Below are 25,040 nucleotides of genomic sequence, written 5' to 3' on the forward strand. Positions count from 1 at the left end.
TGATGGACAGCACTAAGACCCGCCTCCTGGCTGTGATTGGTTGTTTCTAGTTAGCAATGGGAGCACTGGGAGAAAGCAGAGGAGCTTTTCACAGATCATCTCCAGCATACCATACTGTCACACAATGATAACAGTTTCAACAAACATCATAATCAAACCAAATTTTATTGCATAGATTCAGTAATAAGTTATTTCAAAGAGCTTTAAATCAGAAAAACATAAAAACACAAAGTCATAAAACACACAGACAACAACTGAGACGTTTTACCATCGTTGCACATCAGAAGGTTGATTAATGTTTCATGGATTATGTTTTAAAAACAACTCCAAACAGCTTTGATTTAAAGGAACTCAGTGTTTCGGCTGTTTAGCAGTTTTCTGGAAGTTTGTTCCAGATTTCTGATGCATTGAAGCTGAATGCTGCTTTTCCATGTTTGGTTCTGGGTCCAGGGATGCAGAGCAGAACCAGAACATGTAAAAAAACATGTATTTTTAATAAAAATTATATACTGCAGCTTCAAATACAAATGCATGTCACACTTGTTTTTTAAATTCTCAAAAAAAAACATTTACATATTCCTTCCACTGGCCAATTATTTCCTGCTGTGCTGTTAGATGAGAAAGTGTCTGTATCAAAGCCCAGATAACATGGAGAAGCAAGCCTCTTGGGTCTTACCTTCATCACAGCCTTAGTGTGTTCACCCAGGCATGGCAGGTCCTGCGTGGCCCCGACACTCCGCACGGCCCAGGGAAGACTCTTCAGGACGGAGGCCGCCCTCCTGAAGGCCAAGCACCGCCCCTCAATCTCATTGAATTCGTAGTTTTCCGCCAGAACTTCAAACGCATCCTAAAGGGATGAAGGCAAGGACAGGTTAAGGCAGGCTGCAGGAAAATGTAGGAGAGAGGAGCAGCTTTTTCCTCCCTCCGTAAGATACGACATATTAACCATTGTGAAGCTTTAAAAGGAGAGGGGCCGATAAGAGAAGGAGAGAAAATGACGTCGCGCAAAAAATATGCCAGGTGAGGATTCTCTTCACTCAACCATAAAGGAAAACCAGACAGAGATAACTGCACGCTCCATTTCACTTCTCTGTCTTCAGTCTGTCTTTTCTCCATCAGTGTCCCCGTCTAGGACCTTCTGCATGTCGCTTTTCTCTTGGATGACCACACACACACCCGCATACACACACACACACACACACACACACACGCGCACCTACATACACACACAGATACAGGAGACGGTTTCCAGTCTTTTTCCACGTTTGTAAGAGGCTCTTTGGTGATATTACCTTCTTTTTTTCCAAAGGTAGAATCTAATGTTAACATGAAATGTTAACATTAGCAATGTGATGGTAATGCATTCACATTTTACAGGATAACAACGAGTTTTAAAGGTGACCTATTATGCTTTCGTGAACAGGTCAGGATAGATCTGTGGTCAATAACAAATATGTTCATTACCTTTTTTTACACAAAATTATTCATAGATAATGATTTTAGTCTGGTCAGTTCTGCCTGTTTTGAGCTGTTTCAGGGAGTTTGTCACTTTAAATCCAAATAAGAAGAACTGGCCACGCCCCCCCGCCTCAAAGTTTACACTCGCACATGAAAATGATGAACAATTACACAACCGTGCATCTTTGAAAAGCAAAAGTGGAGCCTCCTGCACAGCCAACAAGAGTAGTTTCTGAATGGCAAGTCAACAACAAAACATTGTCTTTTCCAGCAGCCATTGTCCAGCACATGCAGCTGGACAATGAGAAACGTCTCTAAGGTGAAGCAAAATGATTTAATGAAAGAACAGGTTGGACTTATTGAATTATTACTAACGGGCAGAACTTTCCGGGCGACGGAAAGTTCTTCTCTGGGGTTGCTAAGTAATGGTTGATTTGTGATGCTACATTCTGGAGGTTTTTGAAACGGCTCTTTTTACAGACACTAAAAAACAGAAACTTGTTACCAAAAAAAACAGCTGGGTGGTTGTTTTAAGAACTCGGGCTGTTTAAAGAAACAGATTTAAAGGTACTCAGTTTCTATAGTTTTCTGAAAGTATATTCCAGATTTGTGGTGCGTAGAAACTGAATGCTGCATCTTCATGTTTGGTTCTGGTTGTGGTGCAAAGCAGACCAGAACCAGAAGACCCAATTGGTCTGAAATGTTGGTACAACAACAGCAGATCTTTAATGCATTTTATTGCTAAGCCGTTTAGTGATTTATAAGCTAAAAGTATTTTAAAGTCTATTCTCTGAGCTACAGGAAGCCAGTGGAAGGACATTAATGGCTATGTGCCTCACTTTTCTTAATTAGTCAGCCAAATGGCCCAACCAAAGCCTACAGAAAATCTTTGGAGTATTCTAAAGAAAAAGATAAAACACTAGACCAAAGAGTGCAGACGAGGTAAAGACCAACATGTCATGCACCTCTAGATGGTTAATTCAATTTTAAAACATAAGCACAAACTGAAAAAAAACATGAAAAAAGGAGCTATGAGAAAATTCTTGGAGTTATTAATTATTCCTAATAGTCAGCAATTTCCAGGAAAAGACACCTGCTAAATATAGAACAACAAAAAAAGCGTTGGAGATGGACATAAAGTCAAGATATTAATATCCTGCTGCCTTCATGTCCAAGAAGAAGAAGAAAAAGCAATAAAGGGTTTGAACAGAAGGTTATAATTTGCTCCATCTGCACACTGCAGTGATTCTAATGCATCATTTTAACAGAAACGTGTGTCTCCTCTCAAATTGCTCATTTTTGAAAATCAGGTTAGTGTGTGGTTGTTCCGTTCCCTCCAACAATTTATTTTTAGGGTTTATTGTTAGTGGCTCAGAACAAAACGTCCCCACGCGGAGCTCCAGACATGCGCAGTGGTTTCCTCTGAGCGGGAGAAGATGTCTGTCTGATCGTCAGTAATATAATAGCGCTGCATAAATCATAAGCAGTGACGTGCGATCATGGAAAAATAATATCAGCTATCTTTATAAAATCATTTTATAAAGTACTTATTTTTCATTTAATTTAACCAAATCTGATTATTTCATTCTTCAAAATTGCAGATTTTTCGCATTTTCCCATTCAAATGCTTTGAAGCGAAGCCGGTGAGGCAGCAGTGAGCTGAGCCTCACCTAGGATTGCGCAACCTCTCGCTAACTGCACCGGTTGCCATTCTATGAGAGCATGCTCCTCCTGTCTGCACGCGAGCAATAAAATGGTTAAAAACATTTAATGTATGAACTGATTTTCCATAATTTAGCTTATGTATTTAATGTACTGTGTTTTTATTGTCACTAACTGTGTGTAACGTGTTCCGTGTGCTGAGGAGCGGTCAGAAACGGCAGAGAACAGACTCGAGGTGAGGCAGGCAGTTCTCGTGCCTCATCGCTGGGGGCGCTCATGATCCCAGATATTGTGACTCCACAACTGCAGAGTAAGAGATGGTAACAGCGAACTAGCCATACAGTAGCTGCGCTGATACAGAGAGCGAGAAAGACGAGGTTTTGAGTCGCACTTTAAGGTTTCTCCCTTTGCTGTTAAGCACAGCACAAAGTTAATAATATCTACATGTCTAAGTTTGAGATAACGGAATTATTCTGCGGCGCAGCTAAGCATTACATGTTAAAGAATAGTCATTTTGCCCTTCAGCATTGTACGCATGTAAACAACAACATGCAGGGGGTCTAGATTTGTAAATCCGATTATAATTAAGTCTGTGCCTCACCAGCTATAAACGCTTCGCTTTCACAGACGGTGGGGACCAACTTTTAGTGTCACTTCGAAGGAAAGCTTAAATTTTAATAATTAAAACATATGACAAATATGGTTTCATTGATTCTCCCGTTACCAAACATGAGTTTTATGAAAACTTTGTGACAATATTGCATTTAGTAGTTTTTGGAAGTATGATCCAACTGAGTGACAAGACTGTTAGAGTTTCACCAGCAGATGTCACTAGTTAGTGATGAATGAAGCTTTGAGTAATGAACCTTTTGCAAAGCAAAGGGTTGGAAGCTTCATTGCTTCACGAGGCTTCATTTGCCCAACACTAGCATTAGATAAATGTGAATATTTCTTTTTGTGGTAAATTATATAATTTTTTCTTTTTACTCACCACTGTTTGAACATTCAGATGCTAAAACCTGAGCTGGTGTCTGGGAGGGACCGGTCCAGCACTTCCTGTTTAAATTCATATGTGATGACGTCACTGATTGCGTCACCGGGTTCTACCAAATGGAGGGGTTTCTTTTTGTTTTGTATCGTTTTCTTTAACCTTTTGAGTTGCTCTGTATTACATGTTTTATTTTGCAGATCATTTATTATGCAGACCTGTTTGTAAATTAGATTAATAATCTCATTTCTGTTACTTTGTTTAGATTTTGTTGTTTGGTTTGACCTGTTCTGCCATGGTATGGTCTAATGAAGTGTAGATGTGTTGTTAGATTGGTTTAAAATAAAAACATTAAAATTTATTTTGCTCAGGATAGACGTCAGAAAACAAAATTATTAAACAATAAAATCCTCCAGAAGAACCTGGAGCTGGCTGCTGATGCTTTATTTGACTAGACCACATCACAGTGAAAGAAAATTAAGTTCATTCAATCATTATTTAAAATTGTGATTCAGTTTATTCATAAAACTGTACTTCCAGTTGTGTGTATGTGTCTGGTATCAAATTAAAATAATTGTAACTTTGCAACATTATGTTTAGGAAACCTGTTTAACATTTTGATTTGATAAAAACAGCTTTATTAAACAGTCTTTAATTAATTTAATTTGTAAGAACATGTTGCTATGTTTCACCACATACTTATGTTGATTCATCTAAAATCACTTTTTTTACCTTGTGTAATGCATTTCAGTTGAAAACTACAAAAACAAGCAAATAAAACAGTCTTATTTTATTGTTTTTTATGTAATTCATCGTAGAGCCACAACTTTAAAAGGATTTTACACAAAAGAAAGGCGGGCAGTTTTCATATTGCAGATTTGTTCTCAGTTATAAAATCAGTTTCTTTGAAAACACTTTCTATAGTTTAATAAATTAAATAAAAGCTGGTTTGATCTCAGAATGTGGTTCTACTTGTTGTACTGTAATATCAGTACTAATAATTAGACAAATTTGAATAATTCTTGAACTGCAGTTGAAAACTGCACAAAATCATTCCATTCACTTTCATTGAAATATTACATGTATTGTGTTAACAATGTATTTGTTGTAGGAGTGAGTATCAGGTCTTATATGTTTGGGTATTTAGTTTCCTCCATTCTGGACACTGAGGTTAGCAAAAGGAAAGCCAGCTTACAAAATATATGATTAGGGAATGTTAATAAGACTGGATAAAGAAACAAATCTATAAAATAACAGCCAGCTGAACCATTCCACCGGCGCACTTCGCCTGAATGAAAAATAGTGGCTGCTGCTACATGAGGACTAAAGTTGAAGAGAGTGAAATTCAGGCCACGAACTCGGCCTTTAGCATATTTACGTCTGCTTTTCCTCTCCTCCAGCCAAGCTGAAATGTGAGGTCACTGCGGCGCCCGTGGTCCAGCGCAGACCTGCGGCCTTCAGCCCGGCTCACCCCTGAGAGGCGCTGACCCGTTTACTGCTGCACATGGGGAGAAAACGACCCTTTACATCACGCACACACACAAACATCTGGGCTCTCCTCTCAGCGTGCAACAAATAGGAAATTCAAGCTTGTTACTCAATAGGTTTTACGGCTGACTGGTGCTGTGGAGGGCTGTGCTGTGAGCACCTTGCATCCCAAACAGCAAGTACAACACAGTAATTGGGTCATTTTCAAACGCAAAAGATGATCTAGTATGCTAATTTCTCGCTTTTTTTTTATAAATTAAATATTTTCAGTGTAATGTTTTCCAACTTAACAGCATAACCTGATGTCACATAGGAGATGTTTCCAGCCGAGCCGACAACACTTTGCATCTGTTGCACAAACGTTTTCTCTACTCCAGATGCCACATGCACACATGGACTGAGCGGATTAGCAAAGATTTTCCATAAGTACTGCAGCCTATATCTTCATTAGGAGCCATAATCATAATGCAGCCCAAGTAAACAAAGTAATAAACCAGTGGTTTACCTGTCAAACGTTTTTAATTGCTGCTGTCGGGTGGCAGATTCTGTTCATTTTTTAAACTTTTTTGACAGAGTGTGAAGAAATATGCATGTTAGACATAAACACATCAACCTGCTGAGACACTTTCAGGGAAAAAATAAAGGTTGGGAAGTTTGGCATTTTTTTCACCATGAAAAATAAAACATTCCATGCCATCGTGTTTCTGGATAATTATCACTTGAGATTTTTAAATAAAACTCTCAAAATATATGATCAACAGATTAATCTCTACTGATCTTAAACATTTTTGCAACATGAACGGGACAAAAACTTCAGAACAGCTTCAGTGAAGCCTTTGGCCCTTTTTCTTACATATTACTAAAAATATTACTTTTTAGTAATATTTTTTACTTATTTAGTTGTTTTTGAATATGTAACAATCTGCACAGTATTGTACAGAGAAAGGAAACATAAAATTACACTTACAAACATTTACGCACATTTAGGTATTCAAGCTGTTGGCTGAAGTAGAAATTACGATGTCCCAACCCTAATCTAATCTATAAAATTCTTCAATCTGCCCCAAAATGTCCCACTCTCATAACCAATAGAGGACTTTTTACAGGAATTAAACTACGGTGTTCCACAAGGCTCAGTTTTTGGTCCCGTGCATTTTTAATTTTCCCATAAAACTGTTTTTGCTCAAAGTTCAGATTAAGACCTTAAATTGATTACATTTATAAAATAACTGATCTTAAGCTCTTAAACCAGAAAAGCTTAAGATCTTTTCTCAAAATCTGTGAGATTTGGTGGAAAAACCAACACTAATCCGTCAGACAAGCCTTCAGCCTGTCTATATTACCCCGGCATTAGTTAACAGGGACTATAGTTTACATTGTTTTGTTTGTGATCTCCAGTGTTTCACACAAAAGGTTTTAGTAGAAAACAAATAACACAGTCATGCTTTTAACGAGCTGCATGAGCCAATAGCTGTTTTAACTCTTGTCAAGAAAATTTTCCAAGGAGCTCTTGATATAAAACTTTCTTTTATATTACTGAGGAAAAATTAATTGGAGTAATTAAGCCTTGGTGACCCTTAAGCTTTTTTAAATTAATGGAGCAGAGAAAACAACCCAACATTCCCATGTAATTGCTTAACCTGTAGAAAAATGGAACTGCATACAGGCATTCGATCTTTGCCATTTTGTCAGCTGTCATGCTGCTGCAGCAGTTCTGCGGTGTTCGTGCTCCAGGCTACACCCTGCATATGCGTTTATCTGATTAATGAGGAGATAAGGTAGGCAGGGAGGCTCAGCGTGTGGGGACATTGATATAGTGCAGCCATTTACCCCCCACCACCAACTTATAATGGACATGCCTTCAAGAACGTTTTTGTTTTTTTCTCTCTGCTTCAATGCATGAGGGGGGAATAACAGAGAACAGATGGATTTGATTCTGGACCTTATGTACTTCTATTGTTGTTGATGTTTAACAGCAAAAATAATTATGCCAGCTCATTTTACATCCTTCTTCCAGCTCACTAGTAAATCTTAAACAAGTTCCTAACCTAAATGAGTCTTATAAAATCTGATCAACGGCCACCAGGAGGAGCCCTTTTAAGCCTCCTTGGCCCTTTTACACGTCACCTGCTCCTGTGGATCATGTCTTGTGATGATGTGTGCCTAATTAGCTGGAGCCATAAAGTGACAGCTGCAATATTGATTAATCTAGGACAGAGCTCAAACTGCCTCCTGCATTTCACACCAAGCAAAAATCTATAAAAGCTCTGCAGGCCTTGGTGTGTTTTGTAAAACTCTACACAGAATGAGGGACCCAAGTTGACCCAGATTGGCAAAGGTTATATACATGTTTCATTGTTGGAGATAACTATGAAGTGTCATGCTGTGTTTTACTAAAAGCGCAGATAAAACCACAAGTGATGAGTCTTCAAATGTGACCCACTATGCTTCTATGCACTATAAAATATGTTTGTCACATTTTTTGCATAAAATCAGTCTAAGATAGTTAGATTTTAATCTGCTCAGTTCTGCCAGCTTTGAGTTTCTTTCAGGTTGAGCTTTTTAAGGGTCTCTTATCACTTTGAATCCAATTTAAATCCGCCTGGCACACCCAAATCATCTTCTACTCACGCAATCATACAACCATACACCTTTGAGAAGCAGAAGTAGTGCCTCCTGCACAACCAATAAGAATCTTGATGGTTCTTATTGGTTGTATGACAAAACACTTGTCTTTTCCAGCAGCCATTGTACCATCAGTGGTAAGGCCAGCTGACCAAACATGCTGGAACTCCAATGGGTTGCTAGGTAACGGGCAGTGCCTGCAAACTTTGACGTAATGTTTTCCAGACACCAAAAAATATTAACTTCTTGCCAAAAAACAGTTGAGTGTTTTTTAATGCTTGTTCAGTTGTTTTTAGAAGCAGTAGAAACACAAATGGAAACACAAAAATAAACAAAATATGAATTGTACATAATACATCCCCTTTAAATCCTAAGCATTTAGAAAATCCATCACTGAATGAAACAAAAAAAATAAAAATAAAAAAAGGTAGGATTTGGAGAGGTCTAGTCAAATACGAGACTTAAGTTCAATTAAGATTCAACCGTTAACAGGCAGTTCTTGGTGGAAAACTCTTCAATGTTGAAAATAAAACAATTTTGCAAAATAAATAATGCGATAAAATTCTTCCACGGCAACATAAAAGAAAAGAAAACACTTGACAGTTGCTTTTGCCAATTACCAGTTAATCAGTTGAAAACACAAGTACAAGATTTTGGGACAAATGTTTTTTCATACAGAACCAGGTTGATATATATATATATATATATATGTATGTGTGTGTGTGTGTGTGTGTGTGTGTGTGTGCGTGTGTGTGTGTGTGTGTGTGTGTGTGTGTGTGTGTGCGTGTGCATGCGCGTGTGTTTTGCCATTTGAGAAAAGTTTTGCCCATACTACACATCAATCAGCCAGGAAACAAACATCAGTTTCTGTGTTTCCTTACGTCCAGCATGTGGTGAAGTGATGACAGCAGTCGACTCGAGGGTGAGCAGGAAAAACATAGGTTGGTGATTGACTCGTGTGTGTGTGTGTGTGTGTGTGTGTGTGTGTGTGTGTGTGTGTGTGTGTGTGTGTGTGTGTGTGTGTGTTTGTGCATGCGCGTGTGTTTTGCCATTTGAGAAAAGTTTTGCCCATACTACACATCAATCAGCCAGGAAACAAACATCAGTTTCTGTGTTTCCTTACGTCCAGCATGTGGTGAAGTGATGACAGCAGTCGACTCGAGGGTGAGCAGGAAAAACATAGGTTGGTGATTGACTCGTGTGTGTGTGTGCGTGTGTGTGCGTGCGTGCGTGCGTGCGTGCGTGCGTGCGTGCGTGCGTGTGTGTGTGTGTAGACACAGTGTGGAGAGAAGCAGAACAATGAGAGGAAGAATTTTGAAGGAAGATGCTACTGGAAACAACAAAAGGGAAAAGAGAAGTAATATGGGTGTAAAGGAGAGGCGGGAGGGGAGGCAGAGGAAGCAGGGATGAATAAAACAATAGTGCATGGTTGTGGAATGGCGGGCCGCTCGCTGCCAGTGTGTGATTGACGCCTCGGCTGGAAGAGGGTGTTGCTGGGATGATGCTCATCCTCTCTCTCCTGGTGTTCCTGACACCTCTCTGCACCACCTACTTCCTGCTCTTACACCAGAAAACCCCACTCCGCCGGATGCGCCTCTCAACCCCTCAAGCCATAAATTGTTGCTGAGTTTTTCTCTCTCTAATGGTTCCTATATCATTTTTATGAATTCATCTATATACAAAGACATTAAAATCTTTTCCTTGTATCAAGAAAATGTGTTTTTCCATCTTAACACATTTTAGTTTCATCCATGAAAAGAGTTAAAATCGATTTTATTCATGAATTTTCCTTCTGTGCTTCAACAGCTTGGACTTTTTTCCACCTACCCAATTGTTTTTTTTTTGTTTTGTTTTGTTTTGTTTTTTTGGGGGGGTGGGGGGGGGTTGAGTTGAGTGATTTATAATTAAGGGCTTTTTTCATTTTAGGACCAGAAGTGGCTTTTACAATAAATCAGCTACTAGGCTAAGAGACGTTGCCACAACCAGAGCAGAACATGGAAAAAAGTCGAGTTGATTCAACACATGATTGGGAGAGGGACTAACAGTCTCAATTAGAGACAAATAAGTGCAGAAATAGGAGGGGAAAGTAAAGTTTGAAAAGTGTAAAGGTAAAAGGAAATCAGTCAGAGAGGAAATTGACTCGGCTGCCCAGGGAGACAACCGATTGTAACTTCCTTCTCTCCTTTCGGGTCAGTTTCACAAAAGTCGGCGTTTAGTTTATGAAAAGAGCGAACCTTGAGACACAGAACACAAATTCAGTCCACACAGTCTCGCTTTTCGCCACGAGATTGCATTTAGTGATAACATCCACATTCACAGTTCTCCCACTGACTCGCTGCTTATTTGTGGAGATGCCATTCATAACCGTGACTCACAACTGCTGGGAAATAGTGTTGAATGATGTCAAGGAAAAATATCAGCAAATTAAAAACAGAGCAACAAGACAGGAAAAAAAATCATTTCAAAATTGTGAAAAACCCTAGGTTCTTAATAACTTAATCATTTATTCATTATCTAAAATTTAATATGTCCATTTAACTCAGTACAATTTGAGAGGCTATGCTACGTTTCATATATTTTATATGTTAAAGCATTTTCTTGCTTTTAATAAATGGTCTGTATAGTGGACCTACACCACATTTGCAGATTTTTCTTCGGTACATAACTCAAAATTCGTCATGGAAAATGTGCCGATTGGTGGATTTTTCTTCAATATTTGAAAGAAAATGCAACTTGTGAAGCTGAAATGTATAGAGGAACATATTTAGCATGTCAGAGGAAAATAAGCTAAATATAAATTTGAGCCACTTTTCAGATTTTGATTTGCAACAGATTTTGAAAACTATGTCTCATTTTCCTTCCTTGCCACGATTGTGCGCAAATTTTATTTATCTCTCATAAAGTCCTAATTAAATCCAACTTAGGTGTGTGAAATGTGAAATATTGTAAGCCACTTAAGTGACTGCTGCCTCTGTGATTTTGATTGCGAAAAACTGCAAAAACAATCAGAAGATCCTTGATGGACTGATCGGTGTCAAAAGATGTTCAACATTAAAAAAACAGCTACTGAATGGTATTGAAGAGATATTTGTTCATATTTTTAGCAGTTTAATGTGTTTTATCAGCACATCCTGGTACAACTGGCCATATAAGGACACTCAGATTTTTGATATTGCCCAAAATGAAAAGGTGTTTGACCCCATTGGTGTAAGGGATGCAGTTAAGCAACTAGGTGTAGTGAGTATTTCAACAAATATGCAGAAAACTAAATGCAAGTATAGCAGGGAAGGCACATTTAGTAGAGATATTGTGTAACCAAGCAGGCAGTGAAGCAGATTCAGGATCATCAATATGGATCAATTGGTTTCTCCTCATTAGCATTATCACACGATCCTATCACAGTTCTCCTGGGTGGTTGGCTAGCAATAATTTCTAAGCAGGGATTTGGTTTACAGTCAAAGAGCAATGCAACACTTTCTTTTTCCTACTCCTGTCTGACTTGGCTAGTCAAAGTAATTGCTTTTTTCTGCCCTGGTGAAGTGTTTTACCTGTAGTTTTCTCAGGTCCACAGCTAGAACAACCTTTCTAATCAGAAACTCTCCTTCCGTGTGGCTTTATGCGGAGATAATGAGTTAATCATGGGGATAGGAAAACGGAGGGGGATTGCTAATTATGGAGTTAATGCCGTGGAAAGAAACCGTGGATCAGAACTTGAACAGCAGCCTCCCTCAGGTGAGAACGTGTTGATGGTGTGCACATCTGCACCTGCCCGTCCATGTGGACAAACACGTGTGAGAGTCTGAAAGAGTTTTAATACACACATGCAAAAACACGTGGGCAAGCAGCGTGGCACGTGTGCCAAGAATATGAACATTTAGCCTCTCTGGGAAGTAAAGACTCATTATGAAGCAGATGCCTCACAGGCCCTCATAAGCAGTGCTTAATAGGTCTTACAAAAACTCATCAAGGGGTCTCCGTGCTCCCACACAAGCGCAAACTTGGAGTTGGCAGTTGGTTCACCTTATTACACACAGAAGATTCCCATCTTCATAATCAGAGGCAAAAATAAATCGGCGAGATTGCTTGAAAGATGCAACAAAATGCAAAATAAGAACAACAAAGCAAAAAGCTGGATTCCTACACGGAGGAGGAGGAGTTCACTGCAAGGACAAGTGCAGCTCCGAAAATTAGAATGTTGAGATGAAGTTTGTCATTTGTTTCAAAAACTCATATATTATGTAGATTCACAAGATAAATCTGCATAATATATAAAAATATTTCAGGCCTTTATTTCTTGGAATTTTAATGATGATGGCTTACAGATAAACTCACGAGTAATCCAGCAGACATTCATTAAGGGTAAGCACAACAAGTCTGGCTTTTCAAAGTGGGAATATCAATGGAAAGTTGAGTGGAAGAAAAAAAGTGTTATAGCACAAGAATAACCAAGGTCTTCATGAATACAGTACAGCATTTTGGTGCAGTTAATAGCTGTTTTTATAGTGCTTTATAAATGATTTAAGCATTGGGGCAGACCATACAAGCCTTTGATGGAGACGATATTTCCTGAAGTCTGTTCTACCACATGGCAAAAAGAGTTCAGGAAGAGTTTGAGGAGCACAACGACCAGTTTCAGGGTTTCTGACTTAACGTGAGAAACCCCCAGATTTTACTGCTGAGAGTGTCTGTAGGACTAACCCAGAAATCTGCAACACTTTTACTCTCGTCCAGCAAAATAAGGCACATCTAGAGCTGCAAATGTTGCATATTTTTAAAAACTTAGAATTTTAGATAAATATCTATAATAGGAAATGTGATGCAGTTTTATTTTTAAACATGATTTCCCTTCTGTTTTAAAGTTTTATAATCAAGATATTTATATTATTATTACTTTTTTATTTTGCAAAAAGAGGATGGATCCATTTTTTTGTGGAAAAACTATATAGTTTCTAACCTAATGACCAGAAAAAAAGATAAAATATTTATTACTGGTGTTTTTCGTGTCATTCTGTTGTGTTAATTCAAAGCAATTATTCCATGAAAACGCTGAAAAACCACTAACACCTGCATTTTTAATTATATCTCTATTTTTTTAATTGTTGATTCTTTATCATTTTTGGCCAAAGTTATGAAAATAGTCCTTCCCTCAGAGAGTCAGGAATGTTTTAACACCAAACAAAGAACCAGTATACAACCAAACTAGTCATAATGTTATGCCAGACAGGTGTCGAGTTTTTGAATTATTTGTTTGAAATACATTTTAATTTAGTATTTAATCTAAGTGGAAAGGAACGTGATTAAATGATCAGCATACAAGTCAATTATTCCTCACCAGGGAAATACATTGACCACATGCTGACACCAGCTTGTTTCCTTTTTCCTCTACTAATGTTTCGTTCACCACCTGCAGCTGCTGTTAATTATCATCATAAATGCAACATCCTTTCCCTTTTCCTTTCCCGCTCACCAACTCTTAAAGCTACGGTATGCAACTTTGATTTAAAAAAATATGCTTTTTTTAAGATATCTATTAAAACTGTCATTATGTTGTGAATGTTTAATATGAGACAGATAATCTGGGAAAAGATCGACCTCCTCCACCTCTTCCCTGAGCTGCTATTGCCGTCTGAAGACTTGCACCTGAAAACAACCTATCAGAGTCAGGAGGAGGGGCTTAGCGCTGTCAATCAAAGTCATGAATGCGCTGCTAAATGTGCTAATGGTGGAGAAACAACTTACTGTTGCAGGAAAACTGTTTATCTATCATGCTAACTAGCCTTAGCACTCATGACTGGCTGAGAGCCAGAGGTGTCAACAGTACTCACATTTTCCACTTAAGTAGAAGTACAGATACTTGAAAAATATTCTAGTGAAGGTACAAGTACAGGTTTTACTCAAGTAAAAGTGAAAAAGTACAAGTTTGGGGGTACAAAAAGTAAAATGTAATTTTCACCTTCAAGAATAAAAAATGACTTTCAATAAGTCTAAAATAAATAAAAAGTTCTAGTTATGCAAAATGTATTATTTTTTTCTCTTTTGCACTGTATTCGTATAGAAATTTTACAAAATACTTATCATTTCAACTGCACAAGACAGAGAATTCGTCCCTAATAGCTCTTTGAGCCAACAAATGGAAGGATTTTTAAAATAAGGCAACAGATGGGGAATGTTTTGCTTCTCTGAATGTTTTCCTCTGTTGTTTGCAACATTATTCAGGTTAAAGTCTCCATTGATTCTGTTTTCTCCTGCCGCAGTGTGTTTTCCTTCTGCTTTGCTGTGGTTTCATCCAGCTGAATGGTGAATGACTGACACTATAACACAGCTTTTGTGTGAGCGGTGGATTTTTTCTATCATTATCTTTTTCAGTGCTATGTGAAAATATAAGGAGTAGAAAGTACAGATATTTATTTTAAAATGTAGGGAGTAAAAATAAAAAGTTCTCAGAAAGATAAATGTTAAAGCACTACAAACACTAAAAAAATCTTATCAAATATTCTTGGTCTAGTTAGTAAACTTGAAATACAACAAAACAATAAGTAATTTTTCAGTAACATAGGCTTTTTGAGAGTAAGTAAATCCTTAATATTGATGAAAAAGTACTAGTTCTATTGGAATATAAATTAATTTATAACATGGAAAAAATGTAAGTGAAATATTCTGCCGGTGGAACTAGAACTGGGTTGCTAGGCAACAGATCATGGCTTAGCCAGTGTTGCTAGGTAACGACTGTGACATAAATAAAATAATCTACCAGTGGAACAAGTACTTCTTCATCAATATTCCTGACTACCAGCAAAAATCACCTTTTTTTTTTAGATCCCACAGTCTTTGTAAGGTAATAAAAGGTTTTATGCACTTACTTTGTCTCTTCCCATAAAATGTGTTATTACTGTTGAATGCCATTTTTATGAATTAGAAAAAGGTACGTACAAAAGTCCCACCCCTTCACATGTGGTATCATTGAAAAGCCCTAAATGTCCTCTCCAGATGCCAAAAGGAATTAATTCAGTAGAATGCAGGGGGTGGGAGATATTCAAGTTTAGAAATGTCTTCTACAGAGGACAAAAATGAACTACTGGTAGTCAGGAGGATATTCAGGAATTATTTACTTAAAAGTTAGTTTTGTCTAATGTCAAGTATATTAAGGAACTAGACAAAAAATACTTGGTAAGATTTTGTATTTCTGAAAAGTTGATTTTTCAAATATATGAACAGTAGTGAAGTACTTTTACTGTTTTACTCTGCAGCAGAGAGCTATAAGAGGGGATGAGCAGCACCACACAGAGTTTGATTGACAGCGCTAAGACCCTCCTCCTGGCTCTGACTGGTTGTTTCCAGTTAGCACTGGGAGAAGGCAAAGGGGTTTGAGTTTTTTCACAGATATCCATCTCATACCACAAGAAAGTCACACCCTGCAGCTTTAACTTAATAAACCTGAGTCACCCCTTCTTCTACTGCTGATTTTCCCCTTCCTGTGATCCTAAACCCACAGATGGCAGAGAGACAGACCCATCGCTCCCATTGACAAGACAGGAGATTGATACGGCGGCAGGGCTGCAGGGCGTGTCCATGTCTGCCCCCCTGTGGCAGGGATCACCGGCATGTCAGCTGCTCTGCCTCCGGCACGTCGCGGCTGCAGATGCTGCTCATTCGGAGGTTAATGTTTTTTTGTGTCAGTCTGCTGGTGAGTGAGGCAAGCCAGCTATCCAATTAGAGCAGAACAGATTAGAGGAGCGTTTTACATCGCAAAGCAGGGCAGCCACTAAGTGTTTCTTACTGTGAAAATCCTGTTGTTGTTTTCTATGGTTGTCCGTCTCTGGCAGGCGTATTGTGAAACCTTGTTCACGGAAGCGGCCTTAGGAGCCTCTGGCAGGATGTCCTGTTTACAAAGAAAATGTAAAAACATAAATAACCAGAGTCACAAACTCATTCACGCTCAAACCCATGGTCATATTTTCCTCTGAGTCCAAACCACCGATGGTCTGAATGTGTAAAAGTGTGTAAGGTCACTTTCTGATGAGCCCACAGCCAAGAGTTCAAATTCAATTACATCTAAATGCAGCCATTTGCCTTGGAGAAGTTATTTTTATGACTATGTGTCTCCGGGGCAACAGGCTAATGACACTCATCTCACAGTCTGGTGGCATCCAAATCCATTACACTACCTAACCCGTGGCATTACAAATCTGCTTGTCATCATCCAATTTTCTTCCTGTAAATTGCCTTTTCATTCCACGAATAAAACGCTCCACGTTTGTGAAATAAGCTGCAAACGGATTACCAAAGTAATTTTTAATATTCGTGGAGACAATTACACATCATAAAATGTAACATGGCGTGCTGTGACAATCATCCGTAGATGTGGGTGGAGAGATATTCATGGCTTCTTTTTATTGTAATTATATGTGGTAGACAAACGCAAAGCAGGGCAAAATGTGAAAGGACAAATGTGAAAGAAAGTTCAGCATTCAAAATATACGACCGCTTTCACCCTGAAATAAAATCAAACTGCTTTCAAAAGTCATCCAATTAGCAATATAATGTGTGGATGGAGTTATAAAATAATATCACAACCTTCAGAGCACATTTCCAAACCTACCAGGCTGGGGAAGTAAGGAGCCAGGAGGCCCGAGGTGACTCTGGAGGAGCTGCAGAAATTCGTATTCGATTGTTTGTTGATTATTTCTCTTTTTATTTGCTTAGACTTTTTAAAATCCTGTTGTTTTCTGTGGTTCTCCAGAAAACAACAACATTTTAGTTTGTTCATTTATTAATCTGTCTTGTCCACTTTGTGCTCCTGCTTTATGGGAGAAACAAAGTCTTAATAGACACCAATTTTTTATCCTGTGCAGCTATGCATGACTTTTTTTTACTTTAAATTCACTAGCAAAAACCTCCTGTCATGTCAATGACAGCTGTGCATTTTACTTTAGAAACTTTTTCTTCAATTTAACAATTTAAAACATAACAATCCTAATGCAGCAACCAAATTCACCATTTTATCTCAGTACTGCATCTCTGCCATTTAAAAGAACCGTAAAGAAGCCCTTTAGCCGTTAGCTGTGCTAACCAGCTAGCACTTTGTCACATGATCAGATCAGAGTATTTTGACTGGCTGCAATCTGTTCAACTCGCTCTAATGCTGATTGTTTGGACTTTATCACCAAAAGGCCACATTTGCAGTCAAATTTCTGAAGGGGAAATTTTTGCTTGTTAATTTAAAGTAAAATCATGTGCATAACTGCACAGGATAAATAAAAATTAGTGTTATAAATTCAATGTCTACAAACATTTGTTTCTACTGAGACAAAATGTCTTTTCCATACATCGCAAATATCACCAAACACGACAGCATTGACAGGACAATCAGGGTTTTATGCAGGAGGTTTGAGACCAAAATAAATGTTTTGACCTGCATACTAAATTCACTTTCCTACCTGTGAAGCACGGTGGAGGCAATATGATTCTGTGGGGATGCTTTTATTCACACTGAACTAACTACAGTGTGATTCTGGAAGATAAAGAGGCTGAAAAACATTAAAAGTAAATCCTTTTGTTCTGTTGGAAAGACAACCCTCATCCAGGAATCAATTCAGAGAGGAAAGTGTTGTGTTTAATAGATGACAAAATGATTTATCACATCACACACTGGGCTGGATTCAAACATGATCAGCGTTTATTCTCCCCTAGGACTCTTCCTCTTTTCCCTCCTGAAAAATAACATCTCTGAATTTATATCACGCCAAATTTTTTCCCTGGCAGCCAAAACTAAAACTGCCCTCATTATTTCCCGTCTGTGTTTCCTTAAAACCCAACAGGAGGGGATTCTCCTTTGCTATTCCACCTTAACTGCAGTTGGTTTAATGTAATATGGCATTGTGGCTCCATGGAGAAAAGCCTCGGTGCCTCAGCATGCTGAGGTTGGTTCCCCATCTGGGCTCAGTTATTATGCAGCCATATTGTACAAGAGGGAGGAAGCCAGAGCGCAGAGGTAGCACATCCCCCACTGGGCTTCCCTCCAGCGTCCTCTTCACCTCTACCCTGTGACTTAGATGTAACTAATCTAATGTGTACAGTCTGCACACCGGGGCTTCGCTGCTCCACACTCACCATATGCTGAGATGAAAGGCCAACATAAGCTTTGCTACATCTCACACAGTCTCGTGTTCGCATTGGAACCGTCGAGACGATCCAGGCTTGTAGCTCCTGCCGCGCTGCAGCCCGTCACACGGCCAAATGAGCGGGTTAACGAAGGCCACCAATCAGGGCAAAGGTCCATGAGATTCCACTTCCTGTTTTGGCCCTGCACCTATTCCTCAGCACACACATCCTCACACACTCAATTCCTCTCTGGGTCGTTTTTCCATTTTCATTCTTTTCAAATGAGGAATTTGTGGATCTTGACACAGTTTCCACTTAATCAGCCAAAGAAGAAAAGAAAATATCCCAATTCAGCAGATTTAATACCAGAAATGTCCTTGACTTTAAAGGGACAGTAATATGTATTTTCCAGGCACATATTCCCATTTTATAGCTCAACCAAGTAACTATGTCACCTTCAGTTGTTGTATATATAAAATATGACTTAAAAGAAATTTGACTTTGTAATTTAATGCCTTGAAGTTGAGCTTTAGTCTCTTTAAAACGCCTGCTCTTTCTGAAACTCCAACTTCAGGAAGTCATCACAACACGGCTCCTCTATTAACCCTTTAATAACATTTTTAGCAGCATTTCACTGATAAGCAGCTCTTATAATGAGCTCAGCTCCAACAGTTGTTTACTAATTGGTGCTGGCTAGTCTGAAGGATCTCAGTGGGGGAGGCGGAGTTTGGAAACTGAAGCTCAGAGGAGGAGCTGCGTCTTGAAGGCGGAGCTAAGTCCAACCAGGTGTTTTGCACAGGTGAATGGTTGCCATGGAGATTAAAAGATTTCTCTAACATGCATGAAAGGATTAAAGCAGCACTCTGTGTTTTTCGTTTGTTTTTCTTTTTTGGATGAGGGAAAAACATTATAACACCATGTGAAACTCAAAAAGTCAATTTTACATAAGACTGCCTCTTTAAATGCAATATCTCCACAACAAATTGATGTCAGGACAGTTTACATGACAAACCAGTTTAATTCAACTCCAATTTACATAGATTCCAATTCAGGCTAGATTCAGATTAAATAAATCCAGTTAATCTGAATAAATTCTAGTCATACAGCTCGATAGAAATTAACCGTGGTACTCGATTAAATGTTTTAACTGAGTAAATTGAAGCGTCTAATCAATGAATTGGAATTAATTGCATTTTAATCAAACCACATACCAACAAAATAACCAACATTTTAAATTAAAAACTTGTTTTTGTAGCTAAATTGATGAACAAATACACATATAAGGTCAACAATAAAGACATGTATTGTTTTTAATCTGTTATTTAGGTCATTCAAACATCATATTGGTGCAAAGAAGAATGGCTTAAACTAGCTAAAGGTAGGTGATTCAGATTTAAAGGTGGATCAACAAAGTAGATAAACAACGTCTGTAAATGCTTATATTAATGTGATTTCTTGGTTTTCCATATTTATCTGAGTAAATTATACCTTTTAAGGATTTAAGTGCAGAAGACACTGATTTATCTCAATTCGGAATAATGCTGTAACATATCAAAATGTAGAGAAATGAAACACTGTGAATACTTTCTGCTGGTGTCCATTTTAAGGACGAATGGGAACAACTCTCCTGACACCCCCAACTCACCGCCAAAGAATATAAAGAATCTGCGCTGTATTATTTTCTCATTACTGTCCAAGCAGGCTACACAGAGAAAACATCATGGCTGTCAAACTGGCAACGCTTGAGTGTTATGTATGAGGGCCTGATCGGCTCCCAGGCTCTGCTGCTGCCATTCAGGAGAGAAAACACTGAGCAGCCATGAAAATATGGATATATATACATCCATGTGTGTCTGTTAGTGGGCTGCTATGAGCCCTGACATACAGCTGATGGGTTCATTTGACACTCCCACACAATCTGGAGGATGTTTGTTTTTTATTTTTTACTATCAGAGAAGAGATGAGTACTGAGCAGAGACATCTGGAGCTAGGCATCAAACTTCAGCATCTTTTGAATGATTCATATATTAATCTGCTTGCTAAATGTCAAAACTGTCTTAAAAGTGAGTCAGCATACATAATTATCAAACAACATGATGTTAACTGGAAACCAGAAGTCTTCTGATTAAGAGATCTATGTGGTGTAAAGTAGTAACAGATCATCAGCGCTGTGAAAAGATTATGACAGATTCTGTTTGGCCTTGTAAGAAAGTTCCTTCAAAGACAGGAGGAATACGTTCAGCAAAGCTGATAATCTTCCACAATATTGAACGTTACAAGTTCAACCTGAGGTTAGATAGCTGAAAAAATCTATTCGCTACATGCCGGACTTGCAAAAGAGTTCAGGGATACACTTTTTAGCACACAAACACGACCAAGGTGAAGATGTTTGGAAAAACTGGTGACGTGACCTTTCCTGTTTCATTTGCAGTTTCTTCTCAAGCTGTTGGACTCATTTTCTCTTTTCTCCACGCCATTATTTTTCTATTTTTGAGCAGTTATGAGGCATGCTGCTGAAACTTTAAACTGCTAATGCACAAGTTACTCAACAGCTTGTTGCTAAGTATCCAAAGAGTGAGTGAGTTGCTAGGTAACCAGAGTGAGTGAGTTGCTAAGTAACCAAAGAGTGAGTGAGTTGCTAAGTAACCAAAGAGTGAGTGAGTTGCTAGGTAACCAGAGCGAGTGAGTTGCTAAGTAACCAATGAGTGAGTGAGTTGCTAGGTAACCAGAGTGAGTGAGTTGCTAAGTAACCAAAGAGTGAGTGAGTTGCTAGGTAACCAGAGTGAGTGAGTTGCTAAGTAACCAAAGAGCAAGTGAGTTGCTAGGTAACCAGTGTGAATGAGTTGCTAAGTAACCAAAGAGCGAGTGAGTTGCTAAGTAACCAAAGAGTTTAGCTAGCTGTTACGGTTGAGAGGCTAAAGCCGTTCCTCTGCCTACATCTCCCAGAATGCTGTGCAGTTCTAGATCAGGGTTCTAGATCTAGTTCTAGATCAGTGAAATTATTTAACATTTTATCAGACATATGATGCATTTATCCTGATGCAGATTGTTAATGATTTATTGCCCAGCCTTACCTCAGACACGGCGAGTCAGGAGTTTGAATAGTGAGTGTGAAAAGTCATGAGAGGTTTCCGGAAAGTCGCTAAATAAAGCGACAAAGTTTATAAGTAAGCAACAGTGATTCTTTTGTATCGCGTCCCCAGACGTGACCACATCCCTCAGTGTCTGTTTGCTCCGCCCACTTTGCTGACATTTTTCAGGGGGTGAGGTTATGCTTTCACAAGGGAGATAGTTACACTTTAAGAACAAATTCTTATTTACAATAACTGAACAAGACAATGGAGCTCTAACTTTAAAAAATTTAGTTAATTTGTAACCTGTAATCATTTGTTTAGTTGTGCATGATTGGCCTAGACCAGTGGTTCCCAAACTTTTTCTTCTGCGCCCCCCCAGTGGTTTCCAAACATTTTCTGCACCCCCCCCTATGGATTACAAATGGCTGTATGGTTGAAACGACGCGTGTGACGGGGGGGGGAGGAAATCGACTTTTTTGGGGACAAAATGAATGTACGTAGCTGAAAATAGACACCAACATCGGTAGCCTACAAGGTACTTGTTAAGCTTAAGGTTCTGTATTGATATTAGCTAGTCATCCTTTAGCTAACATTACCTGCATCCAACATCTTTACTCAACTCAGTCGGTTAGTTTGGAGGGAAAAACTGTGAAAAGTTCTTTGCGTTTTGCTGGTTTGCTGCCGTGATTCTAACACAAACCTACGTAGCTCCGCCCAGCAGCAGCAGGTCTCCTTCACAGGTGGAAACCCAGCGCGAGCGTCGTAGCGCTCATGTTGCGTTTAAAGGCGGCTCGGAAAAACAGGTTACAACATGTTAACAACGGATTAAACAGTTTTAACTGCTGATAAAAGTGACAGAGGTCACAGATATGGGAAGTGTGGAAGCCTCTACTGTATCAAATTGACATAGGAATAACAGAGAGTTGGCCATTATAAGGTAAAAACCCAGCGCATACAGTGTTCATGTTTTGTTTTGTTTTTTCATCCAGACGGCTTCCCGCGCCCCCCCTGCAATGACACGGCGCCCCCCCTAGGGGGCGCGCCCCACAGTTTGGGAACCTCTGGCCTAGACTAACCTGAATGAGGTGTTTGGTTTCCACGGGAACAGGTCTTCGCTCTCTCATGCTGTCGGTGAACCAGCTGATGTCAAGCACGTTTACTGTGGAAAGATCCGACAACGAGTGACTTTTAAGCCACGCCCAGAGAGAAGACGACTGGCTGTCCTCCGACACCACATGGGTGACCGCATCGCTGTGAAGAGAGGAACAAATTCAGTCAGAGCTTCTTCAGGTTCTCTACATGTCATTTCAGATGCTAAAAACATTCTGCATAAAATCCTTTAAAGTTATAACATCATAACAACTGGTTGGAGATCAACAAAAAACCCAAACTGTTAAAAGTCCATAGGTAAGGGATGGCCAAGTCCAATCCTCCAGAGTGGCTGTATTATTTTCCAGGCACATAATGACATTTTATAGCACAGTCAAGTCAGTTGTGATAAAAATGCTGTAAACGTCAAGAATAACTTAAAATAAGTTTGACTTTGTAATCTGACGACTGGAAGTTTAGACCTGTGTCCCTTTAAGAATCACCTCGTCTTTCCAACACTCTGCCTCACAATACTTCTCCATGATACTGTTTGTAACCATTATTAATGTAGCTGGACTCAGAAGTCGTTTGTATGCTAAGCTCAGCAGATGTTTGCTAATTGCTGCTGCCGCTAGACTGGAGGAGCTGAGTGGGGAAACGACACTCCAGGTGTGTTTTTGACAAGGGACAGACTTTAAAACATGATATAAGTTGATTTTGAATAAAACCTCCCCTTTAATTTTAGCTGATGTGGAAAATAATATGATGTGTTTTGACCTCAACACAAATTTGAGCCAGACTAGAAAATTAGCCTCAATATAAACAAATATTACAAAAAACACTCAAGTTTAAGCTATTAAAGTCAAAATGAAGACAAAAAGTTTCTGAAATGTTCTTAATTATAACTCAAAACTAGTTTATTTTACCAGGTGTTTATGTTTCTTTTTTGTTTTTCAAAAAAATCCCATTAATTTGATATTCTTGACCCAGCAATAAAAACAAAGGACACAGCTTCTCTCACACACACTGAGTTGACTGGGTTGGTCCCAGTATAACCCAGTTGGGTTCAATGATCTATCATCACTCTTACTTAGCTCGCTCCCACAGAACCAAACACACCACCCCAGACGGCGCCTCTTTTGATATCGACGTCATCATTATCCGGATGGTCGGTATCAGTATCACTGGGAACAACATGCTAAATGAAAGCATTAATTTCAACATGATCCTCTGCATAAGCACCACCAGAACCCCGTGTGCACATCGGACAAAAACACATGATTATCTTGTTTACCAGAATGACATAGCTGTTGTTAGTTTTGATTTAAATGGGTCTACCCTCTGACTGGAGGAAAACTTATTAAATTACAAAAGAATAAAAACATTTCATCTGAAGGAGTTAAAAACTTTGGATCAGATTTGGCCCATGACTTCCTTAAGGTACACTGCAAAAACACTAAATCTTACCAAGTACTTTTTGGTCTGGTTTCTAGTGTAAAAATATTAATACACTTGAAATAAGACAAATCTAATTTACAAGTAACTTTTCAGTAAGAAATACGTCAATAATTTCATACATGATGAATAAGTCGCTATAAGTCAATCTGCAAATGGAACATTGATCACATATTGTTAGTTATAGCATATTTTCCTCATTTTAACACCAAGTGTATCTCCATCATGGTCTCAGCAGAGTGAAAGAATACTTTTTAAATGCAGTTCAGGTCTTTGTGTGCGTTGTTTGGGAGATCCACTCTGGGTAAATAAGAATCAGCTCAGTGAATCCCTTCATACTTTGGTTTTGAAGTTATTGAACCGCTGCCCTCTTCATCTCACGAGACTTTTTTTTCCTGCTTCCTGATTCTGATCTGTTTCAAGTGCCGCACCCAATCAAGGCGTTCAGTCATGCATAATTACCCCAAGCATGAGCCTCCTCCTCCTCTCTTCTGACCCCCCGGAGTAATTGGAGAGACTTTAGGCTGCGCCTTGATTTTACCAAAGCTAATCCTCTTTCTGATCAACAATCAACTATTTTTCCTGAAGTAGTCGAATTTATTAAAATCTCAAAATGTTTGTTTATTGGTCAGATTTTGGAAATTGTTTTTGATTAGTTCAACATTTCTTGATTATCTTCAGCATGGCTAGTTTTAAAGCTCTTTTAAGAGTCTCTAAAATATTTTGCTGAGTTTTGATAAGGTGGAGGTTTGTCTTCATATTAGACTCAATAATCCTTTTCTGCAGTTTAGGTCTTCTTCCATTTCTTTTGCCTCAAGTGTACCACAAGTTCCTGCTTTGGGCCCTTTATAGTTCTATGATATTTCCTTCCTCTTTCGCACAATGTGCTCAAAGACATTTATTATTAATCATATGTAGATAATATTAAGCTATATCTCTTTAAAGCCCCATGATGCTTCAAAGCAATAACTTTCTTTGTTGATTGTTGATCCACTTTTTTCCTCTTTTTTCAGTAAAACACGGAATAAACATGAAAATAACGTTTATCTTTCTTTCTATTTGAACGGCTGGAAATCATTACTGATATAAATTTGTTATAA

At 38.7% G+C, this 25,040-nt stretch overlaps 1 protein-coding gene across 1 annotated transcript in view; it reads right to left on the minus strand.

Annotated features, from left to right (window-relative positions):
• dntt (deoxynucleotidyltransferase, terminal) overlaps positions 1 to 25,040 on the minus strand; it is a 104,145-nt gene that overhangs the window by 73,621 nt on the left and 5,484 nt on the right. Inside the window, exons 2-4 of the mRNA XM_088013206.1 lie at positions 22,473 to 22,647; positions 15,999 to 16,100; positions 677 to 847 (exon numbers count right to left, since the gene is read on the minus strand). Coding sequence (XP_087869332.1) covers positions 677 to 847; positions 15,999 to 16,100; positions 22,473 to 22,647 — 448 coding nt within the window. The remainder of the gene's footprint in view (positions 1 to 676; positions 848 to 15,998; positions 16,101 to 22,472; positions 22,648 to 25,040) is intronic.

The sequence above is a fragment of the Poecilia mexicana genome, unplaced genomic scaffold, assembly GCF_051168715.1.
Source record: "Poecilia mexicana isolate PSO_F unplaced genomic scaffold, ASM5116871v1 scaffold_15, whole genome shotgun sequence".
Taxonomy (NCBI): Eukaryota; Metazoa; Chordata; class Actinopteri; order Cyprinodontiformes; family Poeciliidae; genus Poecilia; species Poecilia mexicana.